This window comes from Notolabrus celidotus, chromosome 11 (assembly GCF_009762535.1).
Source record: "Notolabrus celidotus isolate fNotCel1 chromosome 11, fNotCel1.pri, whole genome shotgun sequence".
In the NCBI taxonomy this organism is placed as follows: Eukaryota; Metazoa; Chordata; class Actinopteri; order Labriformes; family Labridae; genus Notolabrus; species Notolabrus celidotus.
In genome coordinates, this window is record NC_048282.1 from 28,090,215 (window position 1) to 28,111,347 (window position 21,133).

General features: G+C 38.2%; 2 protein-coding genes across 4 annotated transcripts in view; one reads left to right on the forward strand and one right to left on the reverse strand.

The window, feature by feature from the left end:
• Positions 1 to 162: 162 nt before the first annotated feature.
• LOC117822007 (myoD family inhibitor domain-containing protein 2-like) lies at positions 163 to 3,914 on the forward strand. The gene is made up of 4 exons (XM_034696600.1): positions 163 to 401; positions 596 to 674; positions 1,112 to 1,357; positions 3,298 to 3,914. The coding sequence occupies exons 2-4, from the start codon at positions 596 to 598 to the stop codon at positions 3,561 to 3,563; spliced, it is 591 nt and encodes a 196-aa protein (XP_034552491.1). The 5' UTR covers positions 163 to 401; the 3' UTR covers positions 3,564 to 3,914.
• Positions 3,915 to 5,238: 1,324 nt separating this feature from the next.
• LOC117822142 (microphthalmia-associated transcription factor-like) overlaps positions 5,239 to 21,133 on the reverse strand; it is a 46,068-nt gene continuing 30,173 nt past the window's right edge. For all 3 annotated transcript variants that reach the window (XM_034696807.1, XM_034696806.1, XM_034696808.1), the window contains exons 3-10: positions 16,639 to 16,854; positions 16,448 to 16,543; positions 15,292 to 15,409; positions 14,992 to 15,084; positions 14,847 to 14,897; positions 14,597 to 14,672; positions 12,503 to 12,650; positions 5,239 to 9,137 (exon numbers count right to left, since the gene is read on the reverse strand). In XM_034696807.1, the coding sequence (XP_034552698.1) occupies positions 8,742 to 9,137; positions 12,503 to 12,650; positions 14,597 to 14,672; positions 14,847 to 14,897; positions 14,992 to 15,084; positions 15,292 to 15,409; positions 16,448 to 16,543; positions 16,639 to 16,854 (1,194 nt within the window). In that variant the 3' untranslated portion in view covers positions 5,239 to 8,741. The remainder of the gene's footprint in view (positions 9,138 to 12,502; positions 12,651 to 14,596; positions 14,673 to 14,846; positions 14,898 to 14,991; positions 15,085 to 15,291; positions 15,410 to 16,447; positions 16,544 to 16,638; positions 16,855 to 21,133) is intronic.

The following is a 21,133-nucleotide window of genomic DNA, read 5'->3' on the forward strand; positions in this document are numbered from 1 at the left end:
AAGAAAACAAATGGACTGTGTGGAAGATGTCCCAATGTGGTATTGTGGTGAATCCCTTCCACATAAATCTTGTCAGCAAATTGTGGTTTTAACAAGAAAACCATTGTGGCGTTCCACTCCCAATCTGATGTTGTCTATCATACCATCTCCAGGTGTTTGATGAGTAGCCTGGCTTGACTTTTTCATCGACGTGACGCCATAATTGAATGAATCTTCCATGCATTATGCCAGCGCAGATTTGTAGTCGTGCTTCCTGAGTGGCGAGTATTGATCGATGTGGACTGTGCTCACAGTTGTGGGTGTGTGCATGACGATGGGAGGCGCTGGAGCTCAAGCTCAGAGGGGTGCACAGCTGCGGATGCTGCGGATTACACTGTTGGATATTTAACAAGTACACACAGGTAATCTTCAAAGTGAGTTACTTGGCAGAATTCATGTAGGAGTAAAGTGTTCTGTTCAAATGAAGTGCAGAGGGACGTGCATGACTCTTTGAATTAACATGAAAAGAATGTTTTAATAATTACGTATTGTCCTTTAGTGATTATATTAAATTGTTATAGGACTATGTGTGTGTTTTTTCCACTTTTTGTGTAAGATGACATCTCAAGTGAACCCCCCTGTCGATGATGAGGACTGTATCGAGCTTGAGAAGGTAGAGGACCATGTATCAGATGGTATGTTGTTGTTTACTTCATATTTCATCCAGCTAAAAGCTGCACTGACAATGGTATTGTTAGTAACAACCAGAATAGACGCGAGAAAGGTAAAGATACGATGAAGCGGTTGATTTATAGATGTGGTGCATGCCTAATGTAAGTGGGGGAGTGTATTTTCACACAGTATATATTTTCCTCAGGCTAGATTCAATTCAGGAAAGTAGATCCAAATAAAAGCTTGCAAATCAATAATCTCTCCTCCATTATACACTCCAAGTCTCACCTCCCCGACATTCTGCATGTTAATGGTGCTCTGAATAATTAACACTGCCTCATGGAGGATCTGAAAAAAGTTGTCAGATAGAGACTGGATGCTGAAAAAAGCAATTAATTTTTCAACAGTAATTTTTGTGCTTCTGGAATCTTTAATCTGCTGTTTGCATCATTCTCTCAAGAAAACACCACCAAGCCTGGGATGGGCGGCCCATCCAGAAAGATGAGGGCTAAGTCAGTCAGTGGGAACCGCAGACTGAGCACCATCTCAGAGAGAGAACCAGAGAAGCTGGACACAGATCCCGGCTCCCAGGATCCCCTGGGGGCCAGTGAATGGGGTGGATCCAGCTTCTCCACAAGTTCTGACAAGTTTAAGAACAGCAGCAGTCATTTTTCCTCTGCTGAGTCCTATCAGCCCGACACTGCAGGTAAGGTTCAACTCATCTGAAGAACAGCAGTCGATGTAATAACTCACAGAAGGCCTGAACCCTAAGAGTTAATTATTGACAATCTTGTGGCAGTTTTATTGGTTTCTGTGCAGATATGGCCAGATGGCTGTGATAAGAGGGTTCAGCTCTGTATAAATACATCTCCTTTTGTTGTTCTGTCTTGCTGTGATAATCTTAAGTCCTTTTTTTATTGTCATTTTATTTCCCTGTATATGTGTATTGTATCAATGTTATTATTGTGTCCCCATGTGGTGTCCCCATTTCTATGCTTTTGTTTTCCTTTTGTGATTTTTTTTTCTCCCTTTGTGGTTATTTTGTGTTTTTTTATTGAGTTGTTTTGTATCTCTCTCTGGGGTCATTTTAAGTTCTTTTGCTTGTTTTTTTGGGTAATTTCGTAACCCTGTGTGGTCATTTGGTATTGGTCTTTTTTTGTTACATGTCTCTTTCATGTCTTCCAGTGTATTTTTTTTTTGTCTAGCAACTTTCTTTTAATTGTTTGGGTTCTGTAGTTGTTTTGTGTCTCTTTGGTTGTTTTGTGTCTCCTCTTGGTCTTTGTTATTTGTCTCTTTGATGTCTTGTGTATCCCAATGTGGTTGTTTTGCGTCCCTTTGTGGCCCCCTTTGGTTGTTTGCGTGTCTTCTTGATCTTTTCGTTTTGTTTTTGTAGTCTCTCTTTGTAGTTATTTTGTGTCTTCTTGGTTGTTTTGTGTTACATCTTTGTCATATTTCGTGCCTCTTTGATGCCTTGTGCATCTCCATGTGGTTATTTTGTGTTATTGTTTTGCCTTCTTAGATGTCTTGAGTTTCTTTGAGGTCATTTTGTGTCCCTTTGAGGTTGTTTTGTGGCACCCTTTGGTTGTTTGTGCCTCTTCTTGATGTTTATATTGTTTTTGTAGCATGAGTGTCTCTTTGTAGTCAATTTGTGTCTCTCCTGTTTTTTTCTTGACTCTTTGATGTCTTTTGTATCCCAATGTGGTCGTTTTGCGTCCCTTTGTGGTTGTTCTGAGGCCCCCTTTGGCTGTTTGCGTGTCTTCTTGATATTTTTGTTTTGTTTTTGTAGTACTGGTGTGTCTCTTTGTAGTCATTTCATGTCTCCTTGGTTATTTTGTGTTTGTTCTTGGTCATTTTTGTGTCTTGTGTATCTCCCTGTGGTTGTTTTGTGTTTTTTTGCGGTTGTGTTTTGCCTTCTCAGATGTTTTGAGTATCTTTGAGGTCATTTTGTGTCTCTCTGTGGTTGTTTTGTGTCCCCCTTTGGTTGTTTGCGCATCTTCTTTACCATAATTTTGTCTTTGAGGTACAGCCATGTCTCTTTGTAGTCATTTTGTGTCTCTGCAGTTGTTTTTTCTTATCTCTTTGATGTCCCTGTATCTCCCTGTGGTTGTTTTGTGGTTGTTCTTTGCCTTGTAAGATGTGTTGAGTTTCTTTGAGGTCATCTTGTGTCCTTTTTGTGGTTGTTTTGTATCCCACTTTGGTTGTTTGCGCCTCTTCTTGATCATTATTTTGTCTTTTTGGTACTTACATGTCTCTTTGTAGTTTCTGCAGTTGTTTTATGTTTCTTCTGGGTTTTTTTTGTCTCTCTGATGTCTCGTGTATCTTCATGTAGTTGTTTTATTTCCCTGGTCGGCTGTTTTGTGTCACTTAAAGGTTGTTTTGTGTCCCCCTTTGGTCGTTTGTCACCTCTTCTTGATCTTTATTTTGCCTTTGTGGTACTTATGTGTCTCTTGGTGGTTGTTCTGTGTCTACAATTAATACGATTGTTCTTGACTTCATAAAAAAAGATGTTGAGTCACTTAACCTGTACCAAGTGAAATGTTTAGCAGTATTTTAATGCTAAATAAGCAATATACTTTAGATAAGCTGGATAAGCTTTTTGATATCATCTCTTTTGTTTTTTATCTTCTTCATTGTTGATGCCACCAGATGACTGCGCAGCGCTTCTTCTCGCCTGTCTGCACTGCCGTTTCCATGAGTTAATAATGGTCCTGATACCGGATACATGTGAGCGGGCAGTGAGCCGTTGTTTTCCCTCATACAAATACATCAAGGCATCCAGTGAGCGAGACCAGCAGGAAAGTGATTGCTGCAATTGTAAGCTGGATCTGGACTGTAACTTCTGCGGCTGCTGTCAGGACACAGCAGAGCTCATAGAGCTGGCTATGGAGATCTCTGAGGTGTGCTACCGCTGACAAATCTTTCTCTGTCTTGTAACTCTGACCTGTGAACACGAGTTCACTGGTTAGTGAAAAAAACAAAGAAAAAAAAAACTTTAAACCTTGAATGCTCCACAAAAATTACATTGCATTACTTTTTTTTATCTTGCTCACATGTGTGTAATACATTTCCTGCATTCCAAAGGTTTTTTATGAAGGCCTCATGTTAAAATTCACATGATCTGTAGCTTGTGCTATTAAAGCAGATTAACTTATCGCAACCCCTTTGGAACAGTGCAGATTTGGCTTCAATTATGTGTCAGATTTCTTATTTGTTTCAACAACCACACTCACCAGGCCTGGCAAAACCCAACTTTTCTGTCTAAAGAATGCAGAGTGGGGAAAGTGCTGCCAATGATATCCTCTATTCTCTCACTGTCACTCTTACAGCATGACAGGATAGACTGGAGGTGTTGAGGAGAAGATGAAATCATACTTATAATTAAAGATAAACTGAGTTATAAGGGAGTGTTGGGAATTGCAGGGTGACTCATTCTAAATTACGATACGATACGATACAATACGATACGATACGATACGATACGATATGTTTGGATATATGATACGATGTGATACGATACGATACGACACGATGTGATGTGATGTGATGTGATATGATATGATAAAAAACGATATGAAAGGATGCAAATGGATACAATACAATACAACTACCAAATACATTAAGATGCTATTACCTGAAATATTATAAGATACGATACAATACCATACAATATTATACTTAACTTTTTTTTTTTTTTGATAATGATATTTTTATTTTTAAACAATTTGTGCTCAGTTATTGTTATAATTTTGTTTTCAATTTTATGCAAATAAAGGAAATAAAGACACAAAAAGTAATATAAATTATAATGGAATTGGAATTCACAGTTTGAAAATAAATAAGTCAAAAATGTAATAATAATAGCAATAATAAGATTATTATTATTATACTTAACTTGATACATCGTGATGCAATGTGATAGTATGCAATACAATACAACACCGGATACATTGCCCCTGGCGATAATATCACAATACAGCGATTTTAGGATTGTAAATAAACTGAAAGACAATCCTTCAATGAATGGTGCATCACAGTATCTGATTAACTGATCAGTACACAGTGTCCCTCAAAGGAAAAGTGCAGGATTAATGTCACTGGCGCCACCGTGAGGTGACCTGAAGTAGTAACATTTATGGGTCTGTATGTTTACTGCCTTTAGAAGGCCATTACTTACATTTTATCACATATAACAGCATAATGTCATGCTTAGTGTTACAAGTGTTGCCTTATGGGGAGTTGGCTAACATGGGCGTGTATCCACTAAATGGGGCTGATAGGAGAGGGCAAGTCTTGAGGATGCCTCTACCTACTGGACTGATGCAAACCAGATTTAATAACAGACTTTTATCCCCAATTTATTTATTTTTTTTTACAGTCAAAACTGATTTTTTTCTGCTTATTTTTAAGATAATATTCTAGGATGTGATAGTTAGGGTAATATCCACGTTGGATTGTATAAGACTTGTACATAACAACTAAACATGGAGTTCGAAAGCCAAACATAAGTGAGCATGAGCAGTTTTAGATTTCATATTAAATCCTTAGAATTAAGATTTTGAACAGAAAAGAAACACACACAAGCTCTTCAAACATTCAAATAAAACTTTTAATATTTCTCACATGACAGTTCCACATTAAGTACTAACGAGTTCAAACTCACTAATCTGAAACCAGTGCGTACAGTAACTATTGCTACATTCATGTCATACAAAGTGTAACAATAAGAACAGTAGCAACATCAGCAGAGAACAATGTCTGTATGAACCACAGGAATGAGAGTGAGCAGAAGAGATACTTCTTCAGTAGTGGTTGACCCATAATGTGATGCTGATGTTCCTTCTAATCTGTCACATTTCGAGGTTTAGATGATCTATCTACTCAGTAAAAAATTAAAGCTGATCTGGGTTCAGTCAGATGGCAGTGTTACAGGCCTGTTTGTATTGCTCTATTAAGGCTCAGTATCTGGGATTGGTGTCGCTATATGGGTCGTTCTGAAGCTCCAGTTTTCCTTCAACAACAAAAAATCTCAACTTAAAGCTCCTGTGAGGATTTTTTTTCTCTTGTTATGAAACAGACTGAAATGAATACAGATGCCTTCTTATGAGCTACAAAACCAAACTACAGCATCAGCAGCATGATTATTCCTACATAGTTGATTGTAATGTCTAAAACTACTGGCGGGGGGTAGGCGTCAGAGAGCCAATTAACTGCATGTGACAATAATGTTAGTATACTAATTCTCCATAGCAGAGATTTCTAATGAGTAATATATTTATATAAAATAATGTAGGATGACAAAATCCTGTGCAAAGAGATAAGACGAGCCGCTTTGTCCGCAAGGGGCACCAAAATCAACACAAACAGAAAGTTCCTCACAGGAGCTTTAAGATCCACTTTTTAGCTTGTTCCAGACTTTCAACCACATCTCACTCCTTCATGCATGATATCTCTATCTGCCGATAAAGTCAGTTTGATGTAGTTGAATATTCTGGAAATATTAGCAGATCTTGAGTTAATGTTTTTACTACTTCTTCCAGGAACAGGAATGAACTTATGCAATAAACATCACCTGTTTTTATTTATTTTACCCTATTGCCATCATGTCTCATGTTCTGTTTGTAAATATAGAAGGGTAATAACACTAAAAGAAGTGCATCAGCTACGCTGTTAAAAAAAAAAAAAAAATCTATTCATATTGTTAAATAAACTAACTGTATCAGATTTTGGCAACAACACATTTTGGCAGTCATCACTTTGAGCTACATTCATGCTAGTCTAAAAAGAATGCAAAATATTCAGTTCAACTTTGGAAACACTGCCTTCACAATGACAACAATAAAAAAAACGAAACGCACAGCCATCCCAAAGTGTTCAGTATCAAAGGAAGATGTGTGAAATAAATAATCACGATTACACAAGTACAAGAACAAGAGCGTCACTAAGAATTTTTCAATATCATTAAATAATAATCATAGGTTTTAAGAATTTATCGAATAATTGCATAATGCAATGGTTAATTAATGACTTGAAATCTATTACCATCTCTGATTAATTGTTACATAATTACTTATTTAACACTGAATACTTTGGGGTTTCTTAATAACAAACCCTTTCTTGTAGTTCTTGTGTCTAAGAGGCTTTCAGTGTTATCTTGTTCTTACAAAACGCCCTTTCCTACTATTTTCTAATGTACCTTGGCACTTTTCAGTGTAACCATGAAGCACCAAACACTGTAAAAACATCAACAAAATGTTGCATCATTGTCTAAAACTCCTCTCACACCACCAGGATAACAGAATAAACAACAGTAAGGCACTTAAATCAATCAACAAGGTTATTATTACTTTGACGTTTTTTAGACTACTTCATCAGGAGATCACATCGTCTACAACTGTTGCATAGTTTAAAAAAATGGAGGCTGTGCTTCAACAGGGCTCTCGATGTATGGCAGGTAGGTTTTTTTTAACAAAGGCATACATATGCAATGTGCTACAACTGCTGAAAACAAACTGCTGCAATATAACAACAACTGCACACTGAAGGAGTCTACTATCTCATACAAAACTGTATGTATTTAAAGAGCCGGTACAACAGTTAGTTTATGCTTCGATTAAAAAAAAAAAGGCGCACAAACCACAGAGGTCATTCCAGTGTTTGACAACGTCATGCATTTCATACAAAAGCAGTCTCCTTATACTCCTTGGCAATACAAATGTTCACATAATGAAAAAAAGCATACTGAATGTGAAATGTCACCACAGTGTTGTAAAAAAAAAAAACCCAATAATTTAGGAAATGGATGGACAAGTATAAAAACTGAGCACTTGTTTCAACTCATGGCTGAAGTGTTACACTGTGTGTAGTTCTGTTTCAGTCCGATCGCTCCAGACAACAATACAATAAAAAACTGAAGTGATTCATCTTTTTGCGTTAATCAGATTACAGAAAGATTTAGAGGATTACGTAACAATCAGATCTATCAAGTATGATCAGCTTTGTGTGCATGTGTCGGGGCTACAGCAGGCTTTCTAACTTTGATTTGAGCCAAGATTTTCATAGTTTCAAGACTTAAATATATACACACAAAAAATCTTTTTTTTTTTTTTAATTCTTTAGATAATTTCAGTATTTTTGTGTTTTATCTATTCTTAATATGTCAGGTACACAATGCTGAGCAGTCAGCACTGAATACATCCATTATTATGCTGCTTCTGATTCATTTTGACACTGAATAAAGCCTGAAAAACAAATATCAAAACTGATTTTGCTCATCTTAACTGCCTTAAAAGACACATTTTGAAGGTCATATTTGTATGTGCTTTTATTCATTATTATCCCACAAGGCTCCTTTAAACAACTTGTTATAAATTAAACTTATTTTTCTGGGGAATGTTACATAAAACACTGTTTTTATAGATACATAAATTAAATAAAATCTACAAGTGATTCATTTTTGTCAGGGAAGAAATTTCAACTGGAAGACGCAGCTAACAGCCAAAAACATGTGCATAGCAAAACAACATGGATGTATACACATCTTCATAAGGCATCGACACATTCAAGTTTAATCTAAGACACAGGGAGTGTAAAGCACTAGAGTAATAAATAGATTTATTTTCTTCTTCTATTATTGCTAGTGATTTAAAAAGCAGTGTTCATCTCACCATTAAATATCTACATATCTCACCATGATTTATAACTTCCCTAGATTCTTTGGAATCAATAGAAATAAACATAATCTAGCCTCTATCCAGAGATAAATGCATACCTTTCAAATATAAAAACCTCTATTTGTGTTTCTCATTGTCATCAAAGTATTGATTAAAGCAAGATTACTTCAGAATCAGTCCTTGAAATCAAGGTCCAGGGCTTCAAAAAAGCAAAGGTATTATAAAAACTAACAAAAACAAACGGACAGAGAAGATTCAATACATGTAAACAAAAGTCGGGGAGAAAACAAACAAAATGAAACAAAAAAAATAAACAATATGAAACCTTTCCAGCAGCCGGGGAGTGTGTTAGCTGCTGACAGGAACAGCAGGGTTGAGGGGGGTCGCAGATGCAGGAGAGGCGTCTTCCAGCAGGGGGTGCTAACAGCCCTGCTCATTCTCATCCATGCTTACACTGCTCTTGCGACTGCTGTCCTTGGAGGCGTCTGGGGAGACGGATGAGAGCAAAGGGTCCCCCCCTCTCACGGGGGATAAGGTGTCTTCCATGAGGATGTCGTTGAGTTTGGAGCCCGGCTTGCCGTGGACACTGTAGTGGCCCGCGGGGAAGTTAGAGTGGCCCTCGCTTAGCTCCAGGGTGCCGGGCGGCTCTGGAGTGCAGGCCTGGTGGTGTTGGTGATGGGGGTGGAGCGTGTACAGGTCCTGGTGACAGTCTTCCAGAGCTGTCTCTTGCTTAATGCTCCGGGCCCCAAGTTCAGCTGAGCAGAGGGCTGAGGATGCGATGGCGAGACCGTGAGCCCGCGCTTGCATCTCTAACTCCTGCAAAATCATGGACACACAAACACATGTCAGCTTTTAGGGTGGTTTACTCACAACTAGAGAGCCTTAAGTCACTGTTTGATTACAGTTACTCTTTGGGTGGTCTGCATTAGACAGTATACTTGTTCTAATACATACAGTATAAAAGTCTCAGTATTGACCTCCCATACTGCCTTAAATGTGTTATCGGCTATCAAGTTTGGGACAAGTAAACCTATTGATGCAAGGATCTGATTGGATAGCAACTCAGCCCCTAAAATCATCAGGTTTAAGGCAGACTATTGAATAAAAACAACAAACTATAATAGTGTGCTGCTCACAGAGGGTGAAATAATAGTTCAAGTTAGCAAAACGACAAAATAAAGAGTTTTTCCACCTATACACCTATTATTTTTATTTTTAAATCGCATATCGTCACCCTATTAAAATAATTTCATTTTTAGACAAAAATTAGTTTTTGGCCTAAATCATCTCTTGATGATTCTGGCAAACCTCTGGTAAAATCACCTTAATCCTTAGTTGAAAGGATAATGCTATTTATGCCCTATAGGACAATGGCCTATTTCAAAAGGGTTGACTTAGGCAATTTTATTCTTGTCCTAAGTCCAAATCTTTGGTTCTTTAGGATAAAATGTCTGACTTGGGCAATTTAACAAGCGTTCATGATGGCAGCTGTGTCAAGAAGCAACAGAATCTAAAGTGCAGAAGAAGCTCTGAACATGATTCTTGAATCAGTTTCTACCGGTGAGTGATAAGGTTTACTATCATAAAGGCTTTAATGTTGTGTAGTAGAGTAGAGTTGGGGAGAGGGACATGCCTCCTCAGCGTTTGATTAACCTGACATTTGTTCAATTTAGGTTAGAGTTATTTACATTTTGAGTTTGCTTTATGGAATTAAAGGACATTTAATAGTCAGGTTTCAAAAAGTTGTCAAAACTGGATGTTGGAAATGGGTCAAGTTCAATGAAAACCCAGCAAAGAAGACCTGGAGAAGTGAGGAAAGGGACTGCCTCCTGAACAGTTTGATTTACCTGACATTTGCTTAATTTAACTCAGGGTCATTTCAGAGTTTGCACTATGGAATGAAAGGGCAGTTTAAGCCAGGTTTAAAGTTGCCTAAGTCACACTAGAATGTTTCAAAATTGGCCTGAGTCACTTTATTCTTTAATGTTACATAATTGACACACAATGTTGTATGTATGTCAACAGTCATCCACTGTCAAGGTCTTTTTGATTGAAATGATTAATAAATATCATATGCTCTGCATTTGGTAAGGTTTTTTGTGTTTTCCCAAAAACTTCAGAAAATGACTAAGGCCATTATTTTAATAGGGTGAAAATATGCTGTACTGGTCAGTACTCAAGTCAAGGTATCAGTAGTAGTATTGGGGGGACTAAATAGTGTTGGAGCACCTTTAGCAGTCAGAGTTCACTCCAGGAAATCAGTCACTTCCCTTAAAGTATCCCAAACACCAACATTCAGAGGGTTTTCCCCCTGATAATAAACTGCAAAGGAAACGCACGATCTGTTCAATCGATCAATCTTAGCTGAGCAGAATTACTCAGAACCTAACGCCTCTCGTCTTGTGATGCATTGGCCACAACTGATTGTGTAAAGAAGAGCTACTTCACTTGCCAGACGTGAGTCAAATAGTGGTTCTGCTTGTTTTGGTTTTGAAATGTTGTAATTTATTACAGCACGCTTCGCTTGCATTCATTTGGGCGAGAATAATCATTAAAAATGAGTTTAGAGCAAGAAGACTTGACTAGACTCAACCGATGTGAACAATTTAGGTCAGGATCAAAGTATGATGAAATGATGGGAGAACACATTTTGCTTATTTGGGTTTTGCACATACATTTAAAAACGTTTTTAAACTAATGTGGTGAAAGGTTGTACCCAAAATTTACAAACTCAAACTCTTATCTCTAACACTATTTTCTTATAATATATAAAACGGACATGCAGCTCTACAGTTCTGGCTTTCTTTCACTAGATGTCATAACATGTAGTGTATCTGCAAGTTTTATCCCTCATTGTAATCCTAATAATAATAATAATAACTGATATTTATATAGCGCCTTTCAAGAAACCCAAGGTCGCTTCACAGGGTTGGGTAGGGGATCTGGGGGGTAGGTGGGGATATCTAACGGGGAAAGGCTTTGAGGAAAAGGTGCATTTTGATTGCTTTCTTAAAAGTGTCCAGGGTTCGGGTGCTGCCGATGTCGGGAGGGAGAGAGTTCCAGAGAGTGGGGGCTGCTACACTGATTGCTCTGTCCCACAAGGTCCGCAGCTTAGTTCGGGGGGATGGAGAGGGGACCCAGGTCCGAAGACCTTAGGTTCCGGGATGAAGTGTGTTGGTGGAGGAGGTCAGCCAGGTATTGGGGGGCGAGGGCATGCAGGGATTTGTAAGTGAGGGGGAGGAGCTTATAGGTGATGCGGTACTTTACAGGGAGCCAGTGGAGGTAACTAACTTTCCCAACCTTCCAAATCCCACCCCCTGTTGGGTCCTTTCTGATACCTGTACTGATTTAAAGGCTATTAAATCTGTTAGGTTTGGTTCTATCTCTTCACTGTGCCCCTTCTCTTTAAAGAATCCTAAGAAAGGAAGGGAAGATGACGTGTGTGGAGATATTGCAGATGATCAGTGGAGGTAATTCCATGTTAGGTTCACTCCTCAGTCTGTGCTGGACATGAACTGATACAATGTAGTGAGTAATTCGTTGAATGCACCTTACAAAATATGAGGCAAGCTAAAATTCATTTAAATAATGATCCAACTTGTGACAGGTGCCATCAGACCCCAGCAACATATCATCACAGTCAGGCAGAAACCTTGTATCTCCAAAGCCACTCCCATTACTCAAGATTCAACCACAAGCTTTTGAAATACTTTTCATCTGATTTATTCTTAAAAGCCTCCTAACAGGCATAAAGGGAAATCAAAAGTATTGGTTAATGCAAAACATTTTTTTTTAAATGAACTAGGGAGATATAAGGTTTCACTCCAGTCCTTCCACAGTTTGATTTGTGGTTTTTTTAAAACACTTTCTGTCAGTGAGACTCCCATCAGACTGTCTGCTCCATTGGCTTCCTGTGGTGTTCTCTCTATTAATCTGCAGTTACCACAAAATAAAACCGATCCGGTGGCTTTTGTTACTCTTTTTATAGCGTTGGAAATCACCCACTCCTCCTCCTCCTCACTGAGCGTGCTGGCTCAGGGATGTTTTGTCTTTCATTAAGATTGGAAGAAGTAAGACGTGCCATGAGAGGCTCAACTAAAACTATTCTGTTTCTGTGGAACACACTGAACTTTTCTTATGGTAAAAAATAAACAACCTCAATAATCACAGAAAAGGTGTACCTGTATCCTCAACATCAGGTGTCGATTGGCGTGCTCCAGCTTCTTCTGGCGAGTCTCTAGCTCCTTGGTCCTCAGCTGTTCCCTCTGCAGCTTCCTGATGTAGTCCACTGAGGCCTTCAGGATGGTGCCTTTGTTCCAGCGCATGTCCCTGAAAATCAAAGAGGAGACCCTTTTTTTATACATCGTGCTTCAACGTTCACTTTGATCATAAAGCTTTGAGAACTAGTCAGAGAAACCCGGATGTAATTTTTATTAGACTCAGGCTGCTATAATGAACCGCTCACTGCCATTCAGCTCCGCACGAGACAGAGGAGATTAACGAGGAGGTCACATGGGTGAGCAGCAGATACACGTCTGAGTTCTTTGCACGACTGAGTGCTGCCTCGGACTCAGAGATTACAAGCAGTCATAAGAATGACCCCAAACATCCTGAAGAACTAAAGGTTGCAGTGGAAGTTGCCTGGAGGGGGAATCTATTTTTAACTGGCCAAAATGTTAGAGACCAAATGTCTCCGTTGTCTCTGGCTGAGACTCTGAGTTTGACATGGTCAGTTGCCTTAAGGAGGCAGATGTTTTATCAGTATTGTGAGATAATTTCCATGAATAATTCCAATTCAACACGGTTAATTCAAACTAGAATGAAAAAATTCTGATGCCAGTAAGTACATGTATATTTCACTTAAAGAATGATTGATGTGAAGGCGGGTGTGGTTGCAAAAATCAGCCCCTGTGTGTGTGTGTGTGTGTGTTTGGAAGCAGAGCGTGTGTAGGTGGAGAACCCAGCTGGGGTTTAGCATAACAACCTCGGGTGGGTAGACACGACAAAAGAGGGCTGCTGGGATCTTCCCAGAACCACAGGCAGGTCAAAGGTCACGAATAAAGTTCAACCTTAAAATGTTTGGATCAGTACACAGAGAAAATATGACTGATGAAGTATATTGTTTGTCAATTATGTTTTATAAGACTTCTATATTTTATACATGTATCAGAGTTTGTTGACCTTCTAAGCTCATGTAAAGAATAAAAATAGTCCTGTTCATCATATTTTTTTCAGTCAAACCAACGCTCACATAGGGCTGTATGATAAATCAATTTAATCGATTAATTCGCATTTTTGGTGTCAGGCGATTTAAACAAAAAGAAAATCTAGAATTTCTCCGTAACCTCCTCTGCTTGATCTTTTTGCAGCAATAGCATAAAGAATTTAGTCTTCAAGGAGGTTTATTCTAAAACAAAATACACTTTTTTTCTAACTTTATTTTTCAAGTGTGTTACACCAATGTGACATACAGCAAGGTAATCTCCTTGTACACAACAGTTACAAAGTAGACCACCTAAACAGAACAAAAGGAACAAGACCGATTAATCAAGCATACAGATAGACAGGTTTAAAGTTGTGTACTGACAATTACACACACAAAAGATTTGTACCTTTTTTAAGTAGTTTTGGTTCATGGTGCTTAATGTTACAGGCAAAGAAATTATTATTTTCATGAGATGGAAAATGAAGTCTCTTTAAGTTATACTGTAGCTGTGTTTCAAGCTAGACAACTAGTTGAAAGTTATCCTGCTTTTATAACTATTCTCAGGAGAAAAACACAAAATTGATTAAAATCGTAAATTGAGTTTTTTGTATAAAAAATCTGGGATTTTATTCCTAGGCCATATCGCCCAGCCCTACGCTCACGTGTAGGAAATGAAAGGTTCAAACGTTTTCCAAAGATCGACTGAAGCCAATGAGAGAATGTGCACAAATCGAATGTGAAACTACAAGCTTCTCTATCTTTTTGGGAGAAAAAAAATCCCTGTGTGTTTTCCCCGCATAGTGATTCCTTCATCGGCTACAGAAACACAAAGAAGTGATTTAATACAATTAAGGACAGCGTCTGTGGAGCATGTTGGCTTGATTTGACTGATTTAGATTGCTGAAACCTGAAATTAGCTTCAGCTGAACTTTAGAATACATTTTTTTTGCACAGAGCTCAATCTGCGTTTCACAGTTTAATCTAATTAGTAAGGGGTGTCTTTCAAGCAGCGTTTTTATTCATTTTTTCTGACATTTCCTAATAAAAAAATAAAGAAATAATTACTCACGGGTCATTTGATTTTGGAATCAAAGTCCCCAACTCCTTGATTCTGTCATTGATGTTAAACCGTCTTCTTCTTTCAACTGCAGAGGAACACAAGCAAAAATATGATCAGTTAAAGAGGCACCATCTGAAAATTTGTTGTCATGACAACATTTTAGCAGATAAGACCTTGCAAACCACATCTAAGGGATTTTCCACATTAACATCTATGGAGTTATAAATATGAGTGCAAATGGGAGCAATTAAAAACCTACTCAGATTGTGGTTATCCTTCTTCTGTCGCTCCTTTGCCATTGCTCTAACCTCTGCTTTAAGAAAAAACACTTAGATCAGCCAACAAATCTAACAAAAGAATGCATAACAGTGTTAAAAGATGTGCAGCAAGCTAACCACACGTACCCACGGGGAAACCTTCAGGCCTTTGATAGTTGTCAAACTTGCCACAGGATCCAGACTTATCCAGCATATGCATGATGGCCGGGGACTGTGACACTGAGGGATACAAACATATAAATGAAATAAGAAAAAGAATCACAGATATGTTAAAAAAGAAACATGCAACACCCTCTGAGGAAGCTTTCAAAGACTGAACTATATTTGTTCATAAATGTGCTGTAACTTTTCACAGCTCACAAATCTATACAGATTGGACGATCATATATATATATATATCTAAGTGTCTGTGTGTCTCTTTCTTACCAGAGTATTCCCTTTTGATGTTGGGCAGATTGGCAGGGCAGGAGTTGCTGATGGGCAGACCTTGCTGGGACATTCCCTGGTTACCATACATGTCCATGAGGTTGGCAGGAACAGCGATCTGAGGACACAGACATTAAGAAATGAATCATTGTCACAGAATACGCATTATGGGGAGTGTGTTGACTTAAAAGAACCTCTCATACTGTAGATTTGTATTTAAGAAGTTTAAAACAAGTGTTATATGCAAATAGGTTAAACACAACTGTTAAAGGAATAGTTCAACATTTTAAGGATCTGATTTCTCGCTGAAAGTTTGATGGAATGATCGATATCACTTCTTTTGTAAGACCACCGCCGGCTGCCACTGAGCTTAGCGAGGCTTAGCTTAGCATGGAGACTGAAAGCTAGCCTCGGCAAGGCAAGTTTATTTATAAAGCACCATTCATACAAAGAGCAATTCAAAGCGCTTTACAGAGTTAAAAACAAAAAACAGAACAGTAACAATCAACAAAAACACACAGCAAACACTTCAAACATTTACATTTTATATGCGGGCAGTTATGTTTGATCTACTCTCTCTCTCTCTCTCTCTCTCTCTCTCTCTGTACTTATATAACTTAACGTACATAGTAAATAGTGTTGGGTTTTATTATTTATTTAAATTAGGAGGGATTATTATAAATAATCAGCCCCCTTCACTGCTCTGAAGTCCGTAACTTGCTGAGAAGCACAAAAGCTTATCAATTTGTTGTAATTAACAAAATCAGTCAAATCCACAGACACACATCACAGGTTTAAAAGTGAATTCCTTTAAGATTTCTTGGCCTGTTGAGTCTCTGCTGGTTATCAGGCACTCAAGACGACTAAGAGACTATTTGACGCTATTTCTTTCAATTCATGAAACCAGCTGGGGACTGTTCCCCCTCCTAAAAAAGGCAGCAGAGCTTACTTTAACTCACAAGTCACTGCAGCAACTTAGCTCACAGCTAAGGAAGAGCATAAGGTTGACATTTTGTCTTTACAACTGTATCATTCCGTTTTTTTTTCTTCCAAGCACATAAAAACACCCTTGTGTGGTGACCTTCAAAACAGAGGAGCTCTTTGTCTGTTTACAGGCTCAGTGTTGAGGATGATTTTGCAAAAAACAAACACACACCGTGTTCGCCATCTGAAGTCCTGGGTCCATGAGGCCGAGGATGTCATCACTGTAACTGGACTCCAGACTAATAATGTCATCAATGACATCATCCATCTGAAAGGTGAAGGTGTTGAAAAGAAGAGCAGTTAAGTATGATAACAGAGGTGAAGCATCAGTAAAAGAAACAACATGTGTGGTAAGGAGCTCACCTCTTTCTCGCAGTTAGAGTTCAGGGTCAGTAAGGCCATAGGGCTGTTGGGGGCGCTGTTGCCCGGCCCTGGCGGCATGCCCCCGTGGTCAGAGGACTGGTTGGGGCAGGGCAAGCTCAATGCCTGAGAGCCAAGCTTTCCCAGGTACCTCTTCACCTGCTGCTGCTGGGAGCGCTGGATGTGGTACTTGGTCGGGTTCTCTAGATGAGTCTGAACCTTTGGGTGTGAAAAGGAAAGAAAAGAGTAAGAAAACAGGGTTAGATGGAGGAAAACAGAACACGAGTATATGGGAAGTGTTGCTTCATGTGAGATAAATCACAGACAAAGCTGCGAATGAAAAATCTCAGAGAAAGAGAAATTCATTGAAATAAATCCCACTGTAAGCAGCAGCTGCATCGTTCTTGTCGTCACATTTTAGGATTTTTTGGGCTGTGTAGTCTTTTATTAGATGAAAAGACTCTAAATATACCTCAAAGTCTTGCCTGTCCTCAGTATTGCAAAGTTGTGACTTTAATATTAAAATAAACTCGGCACAGATTTTCAAAGCCTTCGATGCATTATGCATTTTTTTTTTTTTTTGAGACGCTGTCAAATGTTGTTATCTCAAAGAGTCTCAGTGGAAAAACATTTCTACTTTCTGCTTTTCCCCACGTACAATCCACAAGCAAGAAAAGGAACATTCACACCCCTATCTTTGCACTCCCTGGTTATGGATAAATTTGATTGCCGTGGATAATTAATCCTTCACAGAGCGCTAATGATCCAGAAAAGCTTCTGCAGACAAATAAACTTCATAGACACCGTGTGTCGGGCTGAAATATGTATAAACGGAGCGGAGCTGCTGCCTTCAAGCACATATTCAGAGTATTTGTGGAAACTTTTAGAGCCACTGAATGCATAATACACTGAATACTGTAATAACTCAAAGTATTAAAATCCTTTAGTTTGTAAAATTAAGTCTTAATAAGAGCGCTACATTGACTGTAGATGTATGAAGTTGTAGTTAATGAGACGAGTTTGGCTTTAAGAGAGCAAATCAGGTAGATTTAAGTAGCTGTCACATTTCCATGCATAATTAAAAAACGCATCATTCTAAAATAGATAACATTGATTTAAACATACCTCATAATGGTGATATCCAAGCATCTCAAGCATCATTAAGAGTAAAAGAAACTTTCCCCAGTTAAAAAATAAACTATGCTCAAAGTCTGTCTAATCTAAGAGCAGTTGCTGCTCCCCTCTTGGTTGCATCAGGAGACTGAGCCTGCTAGTATGAGGACAGACACATCCAGGCTCATCTTTTAAAAGGCAAGAAAAAGTCATTAGTTATGCATGTCAAGGAATCTCAGCCAAGCACAATGAGCTTCTTCAGATTTGTGTTGTTTTATGTAAAATCTGAATTTATTCCTTTATGGTGTATCACTTGATGTCAGGAAGTGGGCCTTACACTATGTGCCTTTGTTTGGCAAGGCCACCCCTTTTTACTGAAACCTGCCCGAGGCTATCTGCTAGCTGCATCCACCGTTTTAACCCTGTCCATGCTAGGTGTGTGCTCCCCAGTGCATTGCTGCACATTAAACAGTGATAATGTTTTGGAAACATAACTTCACGCACATAACACCCTCAAAATTGATTTGAATAAGCTCTTTTATGTCTTTATTTGTCTACAGGTTGTGTCTTTTAATGACATTTCTAACCGATAACAACAAGCGCTCTGTTCTCCACATCTATGAGTAACTTCATTTTTTAACTTGATGTATTTGTTCTGCTTAAGCTGAGAAGTATTTAGCTTCATTAACGGAGCTGAGGAGGTCACCAGCAGTAGACCAACTCTAAGCTACCTCGAAATTTCTTCTGCTTCTGTGAAAAGTGCTTAAGTGTGCAAGCTGCTGCAGAGAGTTGAACCGCTCGGGTTATTGAACAGATGCATGAAATGATTGACTCCTAACTGCAACTTTAAAACAAGTGGAACTTCATATAGGAGGGAAAAACCTGCAATGATTTGTATTGTTTCCAAGTAGGGATTTTTAACATTTATGCAAATTGATTGCTAATTAAACATGGAGATTAACAAATTAGCATAATCTTACTAAACACAACTGCACATGTGCACACTCATAATCATGCAAAGAGTGTAAACTGCATGCTTATGACTCACTTTTGTCACTTCTTTTTTTACACCTGCCACGTGCGTTTGCACTTTTGATGAACATTAAGACAAGTCTGGTCACGATAGGCTGCAGAGACGTCTTTCATTGACTGTGATTTGCAGCAGAACAGAAACTCTTCACAGTTTCCCTTCCGTGCTTACAGACAGAATCATTGTTCTGCAGGAGATGCTCATGTGAGAGCAACATTAACATATATCCCTCAGGTATGACCGAGATCACCTGATGCTGCCATTCAAATCATCATTAAAAGACCGTAAAGCTGACATCACTGAGGGGGGAGATACAAACATACACACAGCATGTCAATGCCGCTTTGTGCTGAAGTGCAGAACAATGATTCATCAGTGCTGGTCACTAATAGAATCCTTTGGTTCCCACTTTGTTCTCCTGATGGTCTTAAACTGGTGTGGTGTAAGTTAATAACTGATCATTTCCACAGCATCATTTCCACTCTTATCAGATCATCAGTCCCCACGGAAGCACACAGGCAGAACTTTATCCAAAGCTCCAAAAAATGTAATGCTTTATACGTAATAGACCACAGTGACGCTGGTCCTGAAAATAGACTGAATGCGTGTAAAGGGCAGCAGAGTATTTAGAAACCTAATCCTGAAGGAAATACTTGAGCCACAAATAATCAATCCAATTATTATGTTGTTATTGTGTTGAAATGGGTAAACAACCGTGAATGCTGCTTAACTGTTTCATTAATCAACTGAACCGCCACTAATTTTAGCTCCATTTTAATACTGTTAGCACAGCGTCTGGTAAATCTTTCTAAGTATCATCATTAAGTCACTTTTATCTACTTTTACTTTATTGCTTTTGGTCCACAAAACATCAGTCTTTTTCTGTAACAGTCCAATAAATACATGTATTATTAAACCTTGAAAAGAAGGAAAGAGTAGCAGGAAATAGTCACAGCTGCTGATAGAAGCAGAGATGAAAGAAATAACTTCCATAACTATCAGAATAGTTTCAAATTAATCATCAGATGATTGATTTATTGTTTCTATACTAATCAGCAAAGTGGAAACATTCAGATAACTGAACTAACTAAATAACATTTAAAAAATTGGACTGGAAACCCTCCAGTCTTAGTCCATGTATTTTATGTCCATGGACACTTTCTCAAAGACTGTCATATCATGTCCTTATGTAGCTTTTAGTCATTTTTAATCGTATGGTGCTATTTGTACATTTCTTTTCCTCTCCTTTTTGTTTGTTTGTTTGTTTGTGTTTTGGTTTCTCCTCTCCCTTCTTATTTTGATCTTATTTTAGCTTTGTTTAATCTTGATCTTTTTAGGGAGCCTTTTTAACATCTGATAAGGGACTACGGATGTAAACTAGCCTTTTGGCTAACTCAGGCATATTTACAGAAGCGTTAATTAATATGTATGGTCCTTTTAAATAATAAATAAATAAACTTTTTACCATTTTGGATTTCAATCTCTGATGATTATCATTTTTTTAAATGTTAGATAAAACAGATGTTTCATCAAAACACAATAAAAGTCAAATAATTGATATTATATGCGCACATTTAGAAAGAAGAGTGTAATTGAAGCCCCAAATGAATAGAAATTATCTAATAAAAGCTATGAAGATGCACGGATTATGATTTTATTGAGTTTTTACGTGTTTTTTTTCACAGATAAAATTACATTTTTACTGTTATCAAGCTGTTGTCAAAATCTAAACATGCACGTTAGCTTTCATGTAAAAAAAAGTACAAAAAGCAGTCGCTCCTGTCTGTCTCATCTGGTCTGTTCCCGCCCTGGTCCCCTCTGACCTCGGGGATTACAGAGTGTGCTGTCCTTGTCTTTGTGGGAACTATCTTCATCTTGTTACAGCTGGTTTTTAACTAGTGTGACAGGAGCTGCTTTAAACACTGTAGCTTTATTAATAAGCCTGAAGGTTGAGTTTATAAAACATGCAGAAAAGAAAAATCAGTGTTATACTGTTATAGAATATTAGACGTATGTGGTAATATATATATATATATATATTTTTTTTTTTTTTAAGTTGTATTTTTGGCCTTTTTGCCTTTATTTGATAGGACAGCTGAAGAGAGACAGGAAATGTGGGGAGTAGGGAGCGGGGGAAGACATGCAGGGAATGGTCAACCGGCCGGGAATCAAACCGGCGACCCCTGCAACGAGGACTGTAGCCTCTGTATGTGGGGCGCTTAGACCACTAGGCCGCCAGCACCCTAGTAATAATTTTTAAAGTATAAAAAGGATGGTTTGGGGTCAAATGTTTTTGTCTTGTTTCCTAGATGATTAATTTTTCATGGAGGCTTCTTTTTTCTTTTAAACAATCTT

Bases quoted from the DNA above. Each gene is read 5' to 3' on its own strand.
- LOC117822007 (XM_034696600.1), top strand. From the start codon at position 596: ATGACATCTCAAGTGAACCCCCCTGTCGATGATGAGGACTGTATCGAG. The intron at 675-1,111 runs GTATGTTGTTGT...CATTCTCTCAAG, and splicing joins AGAGGACCATGTATCAGATG to AAAACACCACCAAGCCTGGG. The intron at 1,358-3,297 runs GTAAGGTTCAAC...TGATGCCACCAG, and splicing joins CTATCAGCCCGACACTGCAG to ATGACTGCGCAGCGCTTCTT.